This window comes from Macrobrachium rosenbergii, chromosome 29 (genome assembly GCF_040412425.1).
Source record: "Macrobrachium rosenbergii isolate ZJJX-2024 chromosome 29, ASM4041242v1, whole genome shotgun sequence".
NCBI classification, from domain to species: domain Eukaryota; kingdom Metazoa; phylum Arthropoda; class Malacostraca; order Decapoda; family Palaemonidae; genus Macrobrachium; species Macrobrachium rosenbergii.
In genome coordinates this window covers 5,478,554-5,486,544 of record NC_089769.1, presented here as the reverse complement: position 1 = coordinate 5,486,544, position 7,991 = coordinate 5,478,554, and the positions used below count along the sequence as shown (strand labels likewise).

Sequence of the window (7,991 nt, the reverse complement as noted above, 5' to 3'; positions counted from 1 at the left end):
TTGGGTGGTTGGTCGGGTGTGGACTATTCAACCTCGGCGGAGATTAGGGGTCTCCGAACGCTCTTACGGTCAGTATGTTTTTTCTTCCTTCTTCATACGTCACTTTGCTTCCTGGTAAGATTTTTAAAAATTTTCAATATCACTATGGACTATTTTCTACTGTCTCAGAGATTCGAAAGTTTGTAGGATGTGTGTACCTTAAAATAAAACCATATTTTGTTCAAGTACCCTTGCATTGATTGTGGTAGTTTTTCATATTTACAGTAATATGCAATTTATGCGGATAAAACAAAGAAACATCACCATATTCTATAGAGTGTAGACCCTATTCAGCGTTGAAAATGTATGGTAGCATTGTTGGAATGTTTATTATAAATTGTTTCTCATTTTAAGTTTTTCTGTAACGAATTAACTGTTATATTACCTCTATATCCTATGTCTTCATTCCTAATGTAATTGTTATTGCCCATATTTATTTCGCAGATGGTTACCATTACAAGCATTTAAAACTGTTCCATGTAAAAGATTATTGGAACCGAAATCCAAAATTCTTCAGGGTATTCTTGAAGGTGACATTGTACCAATTTGAGTTGACATAGAGAAGTTCCCCACACAGATCGTAATGTCGACCGGTATCTGCATCTTTGTAGCCACGGGGCTGGCGGTTGGGCCAGTAGGCCACCAGACGAAAACCTCTTTCCTGCATTAGAAGGAAAGAAGAAGAAATCAGTCATTTGCTTCCAACTACGCACCAAGCAACAACTCATTTATTCATGTTAGTGTGGAATGTTTTTGATAATCGGGTGTCATCTAGGCTTTGGAAGTTCGGCCAGGCCTTCAAGCAAATTTTGTATAAGTGTGCATTGAGTTTACTCATTTTTTCTTTGGTATATAAACAGTTATGTATGCGTGCACGCATGCGCACAATAACATGCACAAGCGCAAAAACTTGCAGCAACCTCTCCTTAACTCACTGCCTTACTAAACTGACCTCTATAGCTCTAAGTATCCTGTATCTTTTCTGGATGTATGGCAGTTGCTTTTTGGATGGTAGTTTCCCCAGTGCTTCGGCATGCACCTCCATGGCGATCTGAGAGAGGAAAAAAGAGGCAATCGTGAGGTTTAGTCCGAAGACATTGCTGGAATTTGGTAGTGTCTCGTCCTGGGAAGGCCAAAATGGCAGGGTGGACCTTTCAACCTCTTATAATTATTTTTTTTTATTACTATCAAGTTCATCTGCATTCTTTCTGTCATTATCACTACTGCTATTAGTCGTTACTGTTATAATAAAAAGTTGATGTAAATTAAAAAAAAATCTTGTTTGACGCTTGTTTCATTTTAATATGTTTTGAAAATTTCATGAAATACATTTATGCCTCTCCCGTTATTATTATTATTATTATTATTATTATTATTATTATTATTATTATTATTTACTCATGAATATAAACCTAAAAGTTATCAGAGAGAAAAGAACTTACATAAGGACAACATAAAAAGTTTTCATATAAATACACACATAAATATATACTAACTGCATTAACGTCAATCATCACAGCTTTACGAGTATTATCATCAATATCATCAGTCACGGAAGGCCATGGCCCAGTTTTCAGGTTCATGTAAATTGGGTAACTGGTTTATCAGGTCATCGAATTGGGTCTAATCACTTGGGTAACTGGATCAGTCTACAAGATCTTGTATTTTACTACTTTATTTATATTTTCGTCTACTTATCTATTTATCTTTTTCTCTGTTCTACTAACTGATCTCTTCTTTCTGTATTTCCTATTATCTTCTGTAACTTCTTTCAAATGGACGTCAGATAATCTTTGGAAGCTCGAGTATTCAAGTCAATCGCCCCTGTAGGTTTTATCCATAATGATTAATAATTTATAATTTTTAATAATAATAATAATAATAGATCATTCTTCGTAGTTCACCTCGTTTGACGTAAGAACATAAGACATCGCTCCTATGGTCCAGCTTTCCCACTTACTTCATTACCTCCTCTCCCTCAATAGGGCGCTCATAAACTCATTATAATATCTCTACGGCAATTACCCTCCCATCTTTTTACTTCACTTTTCTCATTCCATTTTTTTTTTTCTTCTTCTCTTTCCGGTAGAGTTACCGTTATTATCTGAGAACCATCCACTCTTCCTCAACTCTGCTACAAATTCTTGACCTATTCTTGATCTTCTCACAATCTACCTGTCTCGCTACTTCTTCATTCTCCTGTTGTTGCGATTCTCCACTTATCGCTTTATCGGAATGTCAAATTTTACCTCGTCTTTCCTTTGACATTTTTAACCGCCACTTCAGTGTCTTACTGGTTAAAGGAACATTCTAAAACCGAGCAGAACAAAATCTCTCTCTCTCTCTCTCTCTCGAACGTATACTTAAGCTGATCCGATACTCACCTGTCCTATTGCATCGAAAATGGGCTGCTTCACCAAGTGCTCGAATACAGGCCACTCGTCGTCCTCGATATCTAGCTAAAAAAAAGATATGGATACCTTTATGAAGTTTTATTTGACTCAGCACAGGTAGATTGAACGGCTGTGTGTAGTACTTAAAAGTGCCCTTTAAATTACTTTAAAAATGGTAAGGAACTGGAATATAAAATTTAGGCCAAGCGCTTGGACCAACGGGGGTCATTCAGCGCAGAGAGGGAAACTGGAAGCATGGGAGGTCTGACAGGTGCAACAGGAGGAAAACCTCGCAGCTGCAATATGAAAGTTTTTGAAGAGGGTGGAAAGAAAGATGGGAGAAAGATAATATGAAAGGAGGTACTGTAAAAGGAATGAAATGGGTTGTAGTTAAGGGCCGAAGGGATGCTGCAAAGAACCCTCAGTAGTGCCTACAGTGCATCGTGTGAGATGCAGTGACGGAACTACCACTCTATGGGATAAAAATGGTAAGATTAAACATCATTAACTGTGGTCTTTTCCTTAAAAAGCACCAAACATCATGGCCGGGAAGCGTGCTGGAAACAGCAGCTTTCTCTGGTGTGTTCTCGAAACTTCCTATTATAATAACTTTATATCTTATTCATGAATGGAATTAGAATTTGGTTTAGCTCAAGTGTTGACTGGGTCAAGTCAAAATCAGAGGTGACGTTCGTAGTAATGTTCTGAAGTCCAAAAAGATCACTGAAGGATTCTGAAGTAACCTTTGTTTCTAAGTTTTAATATCTGGCGATCTTGATAAATAAATTGCCATCATGCAAAGACTGACTTAGAAAAGAATGATAGAAAATGCCAGATTCTGGGGAAGGAGATTTAATTAAGGATTCCGGAAATTGGGTTTGTCAACGAATTATTTCTGCGATAATTTCTCAGAAATTAGGGATTGATCTATAGTCGGCTGCTACTAATCTTCACGTCAGAGTTTATCGCGTAATGATTTATTTAAACAACTATTTCTGTGACGTCACATCTAAGACCAATATCCGAGATGAATTTCGTCATGAAATTATTTCCACAATAATTCTGGTGTAAGAATTAACTGTATTCAAGTTCGTATATAAATTATTTCTGCAAGACGTGCGTCTAGAACTTATGCCTGTATAAGATTTATTATTTTTTTTTTTTTATCAAGAAATGAGTTTTATTATGGAAAACCTCTCACCAGGAAATTCAGGGACTTCGTAAATATTGTGCCCGATAGATGAGATTTTTTTAAGTAACCACAATTATAATTTGGTCCATCCGAATGTACCAAAGACTGGAGAAACTTAATAAGATGCAAATACTGTATTTTAAGATGCCTAAGCCTCTTTGCTGAACAAAATCAGAAGAAGAAGAACAGCCTAAATATTTGTGATTTTGCGAAAACTAACAAAATGTGAACAAAACCTGACAAATGACTGACATAATGAAGACATAAGGTTAGCGAAAGGTACATGAACAAACATTTAAGTGGCTAAAGCAAATGAACAAGTAGTAGGCCTAATAAATAAATTTCTGTAGGCTCAAGTCATCGTGTCGAATCATCCCACTCACCTTTAGTACGTGTATAGGCCTAAACATCAAATTGTAGTCGACCAAGAGTCCGTCCAGGGAGTTCACTGGGAGAGACTGGTTGATGTCAGTGTAGAAATTGGAGCGCGGCGTTTCGGCTAGTCCTACCTGTGGCATCGGAAGTATAAAAGTATAAAAATTAACTATTTTTTGTTGCTGTGTTAAACTGGATGCGGCTGTGACTCAAAGGTCTTCATCAGATGCTGATATCTTTCTTATTAGGTAAATGGGGCAGTCACTTTGATGAATTTAACTGTTCAAATTCGGAGACAGTTAACTAACCCATCTGAAAAGCCTTGTAGACTAAGGTTGCGTCCACACGACATTGAAACATGTTATAAACACATGTTGTCAACTTGTCGCATACGTCTCTCAAACAAGCTGACAACAAGTCAGTGACCATAAGTGGAGTACAGTATGAACCCTCGACAAATGCTGAATAATCAAGTGAAGCACTGGCAACTTATTGCACACAAATCATAAACAAGCTGATGATTCAACGACCATTAGTGGTTGGAACGAACCATTGGCAAATGCCGGATAGTCGTATGAAGCATTGGCAACTTATCGCATACATATCACAAGCAAGTTGATAACAAATCAGTGACCATAAGTGACGTACGAACCTTTAGCAAATGTTGGATAATCGTATGAAGCAGTAGTTAGAAATATCAACAAGTTATAGGTTATTATTGACCTGTATGAACCCGTTTGTGACGATGTACCAACATTTGTTTAAAACATGTTCTATTGCAATGTGGACTTACCGTAAGCTCTAATGAATGAGTCACAAGCTTTAAAAGAGTAAGCCATACGCTTTATAAGAACTAGACATCAGAATTGCCCTACCTTGTGGAAATGAACGTGTCTCTTCTTCTCTAAAAGTTGGACAGGTGAGAAATCAAGAACGTCAAACAGGTGGACTTCGCAGGGTAGATCAGCCACGGCTTGGTCAAAGGTCGTGTCGAAATTCACGCCGAAAGAGAGCGTTAGGCATTTGTCAGGGTGGCCGCCAGTCAGTAACTCAAGTTGTGGATCCATGCATATTACCTGTTGAATCAAGAAAGGGATTAACGTGTGGAAAAGTTGTTTGATTTAGGAGGTATGAAGCTTATAAGTTTAGAGCTGGTATAAAATCTTACCTGGGGGTAAATGTTGTTGAATAATATTTAAAAAAAGGGTAATTCTACAGTAAAGCTCCTCAGGGTGCCGTGTTTAGTACCAGCCCTTCGGGGATGAACGTAAAAACATTAACAAAAGGCGTTAAATTTCTAAAATTATCACGGTAAATTTTTCAAATTATATCACCTGTACTGCACTGTACACCCTTTGCTATACTGTTCAGTCGAAAAATATGATTTTAAACAGCATATCTCCGTGAGGAGCTCTATTTTTTTTTTTTTTTTTAGAATTACCAACAAAAGCAAGAGAACTTTCGAGGATTTTTCTCGTCAGAACATTCAAGAGACGGGAATCATATTTGAAAGACCTTGGCAATTGCACATCGTGTGTCCAGCATTAACTTCCGCCCTTATAAAAAAAAAAATAGTATATTAGGAATGGAATATAAAATTTAGGCCAAAGGCTACGCGCTGGGACCTATAAGATTATCCAGCTCAAAGGAAAATTGAGAGTACAGAAGGTTTGAAAGGTGTAACAGGAGGAAAACCTCGCAGTTGCACTATGAGACAATTGTCAGGAGAGTTGGAAAGTAAGATGGAAGAAAGAGAATATGAACAGAGGTACAGTAAAAGGAATGAAAGGGGTTGCAGTTAGGGGACGAAGGGACGCCGCGAAGAACCTCAAGTGATGCCTACAGTGCACCGCTTCTGAGATGCACTGACGGCACTAATCCCTACGGAGATAAAAGTATATTAAACATTTATATGTGAGACAAAACTGCAAGACAGAACTCGTACGAATCAAGTACAATACCCGAACAAACAAATGCCTTTTTAAAAGGAGAGACAATTCGCTCACTTTATTCCCGTCGAGGAAATTGCTGGTGCGGTCGCAAGTTGGGGATCCTCCGACCATAACCAGCTTCCCGCAGGACATCTGGGGCGTCTCCAGGTGATCAAAGTAATCCCGAACATCCTCCAAGTGGGCTTCCTTCCCCGAAGGCCACGTCCTGAGAGCGGCGACCTCCTTCGACGCCGAAAGTGTGTGAATTTCTTCCGAAGGGGGAACTGGAGTTCTGAAGTTTAAAACACGTTTGTTGTAATGTTATTGCATGAGAGTTATGGCTTCGTGAAAGATTTGGATTTTGTTGTTATTTAGGAAGCGAGGGACAAATCTACTATCCAGAAGGGATATCGGAATTAGGAAAATGTGGTAATGATATTATTTAGTTCTGTCTGTTTGTTCTATCGCCTGTTCTTTAATTGTTAGATAACTTGGCCAGAAATTCCGAAGGACTCATTCAAATTCGGCGTCTATCTCGATAATCTGTTCCGTCTGAGTTCCCCTTATAGTACTGTATATATTTCAAATGTTACAATTAATCTGATTATAATTTAATTTCCGTTTATTTTTTCTTTTCTTTGTTGACAAACACCAGTTCAGGGTAAAAATATTACCTTCCTTTAAAAATGTGAACGTTTGCTTATATATTTTCGCATTTTATTTTATAATCTTTCTATTATGAGTAATAAAATGTAAATATTTGAGTATTTTTGTCTGGGGTGTACGCTTATCTTTGAACGTGAAAAAGATATGTTAGGTAGATTCTCTCAACGCTTTTGTATATATATATATATATATATATATATATATATATATATATATATATATATATATATATATATATATATATATATATATATATATATATATATATATATATTAATCGATTTATGTATGGAAAAGATGTCTAGCACTCCAAGCATTCTGTATCGACACTCACCTTATCTCATAATCAAATCCCTCTACAAGGCGAATACCCACTCTTCCAGATCCATCTCCGCAGATTCCTGATATTGAGCATCCTCCAGGAATCCTCAATTCTGAAAAAGGATCCTCAGTCGCCGGGTATCCTTCGTATTGCAGAACTTTGCTTGCGTGGGTTGGGAAGGACTCCGGGACTTCGCTGTAGGATATAACGATAGTTTCTCCGCCGTGGCGCTGAGTGTTGAGGATTAAGGTGGTTGATAATGCGATTATCAACAGCTTCCAGTAGTAAACGGAGAGTCTTCGGGAACACTTGCGGAGACCCGTACTCATAATCATGGAGCTCAATAATGTCAGTTTGACTCTAGATGGAGAATTGCGCGTCGATGGGAGGCTTCGTTTGTTGATCATATTTTCTTTACTTTTTTTATATTTCGAGTAAGTTTCACTTCACTTTTACCTTCGTTTTAATAGAAAGATATGAGTTTGTTAGTATCAAGAAAAGGGGTTTTGATTTCTATAATATATTTATAAAATTTTTAAGTGAATGTTGAACAAGCAGCTTTAAATGACAAATCTGCTTTTAGTTTATCCTAGTTATCTCTCTCTCTCTCTCTCTCTCTCTCTCTCTCTCTCTCTCTCTCTCTCTCTCTCTCTCTCTCTCTCACACAGATACACACACACACAAACGCACACACACACGTGTTACAGGCTGCCCTTAAAGCAAGAGCCCGTGCCAGCTCAAAGTTGACTTAATCTAAAACAAACGCACATACACACATACTACATACATACAAACATATACTCACATACGCAAACAGTACATTCACAGTGTGATTAACGAACTCAATTTTAAATATAAAACACAACCTGATGCCAGTCACAATAATAAGGTATAAGGATATACTACCGTTGCTGAAGATTGGCCTGGCCTTATGCCAACAGGGGTCTATGCTCCTGAAGCAGCCCTTGAAAAAGGACTTTGAAAGCGCCCAGTCACTGATTTGCCAAGAGTACTTAACTCCATCTTTCTAATAGCCTTGCCTCAAAAGTAAATAGATCTATTATTCAAACATG

The 7,991-nt window shown here is 37.6% G+C and overlaps 1 protein-coding gene across 1 annotated transcript; it reads right to left on the bottom strand.

Annotated features, from left to right (window-relative positions):
• On the bottom strand, positions 1-7,495 carry LOC136854375 (probable methyltransferase-like protein 24). The gene is made up of 7 exons (XM_067130675.1): positions 6,931-7,495; positions 6,006-6,222; positions 4,875-5,075; positions 4,008-4,133; positions 2,424-2,498; positions 992-1,090; positions 1-700 (listed from the first exon to the last, which is right to left on the bottom strand). The coding sequence occupies exons 1-7, from the start codon at positions 7,323-7,325 to the stop codon at positions 527-529; spliced, it is 1,287 nt and encodes a 428-aa protein (XP_066986776.1). The 5' UTR covers positions 7,326-7,495; the 3' UTR covers positions 1-526.
• Positions 7,496-7,991: the final 496 nt, after the last annotated feature.

What these genes read in the sequence shown, in the direction of transcription:
- LOC136854375 (XM_067130675.1), bottom strand. Translation starts at nt 7,325, where the DNA reads ATGATCAACAAACGAAGCCTCCCATCGACGCGCAATTCTCCATCTAGA. An exon ending in ATTTCCTCGACGGGAATAAA is followed by an intron (nt 5,076 to 6,005) that starts GTGAGCGAATTG and finishes TTGATTCAACAG; the next exon opens with GTAATATGCATGGATCCACA. An exon ending in GGCCTATACACGTACTAAAG is followed by an intron (nt 2,499 to 4,007) that starts GTGAGTGGGATG and finishes TCTTTTTTTTAG; the next exon opens with CTAGATATCGAGGACGACGA.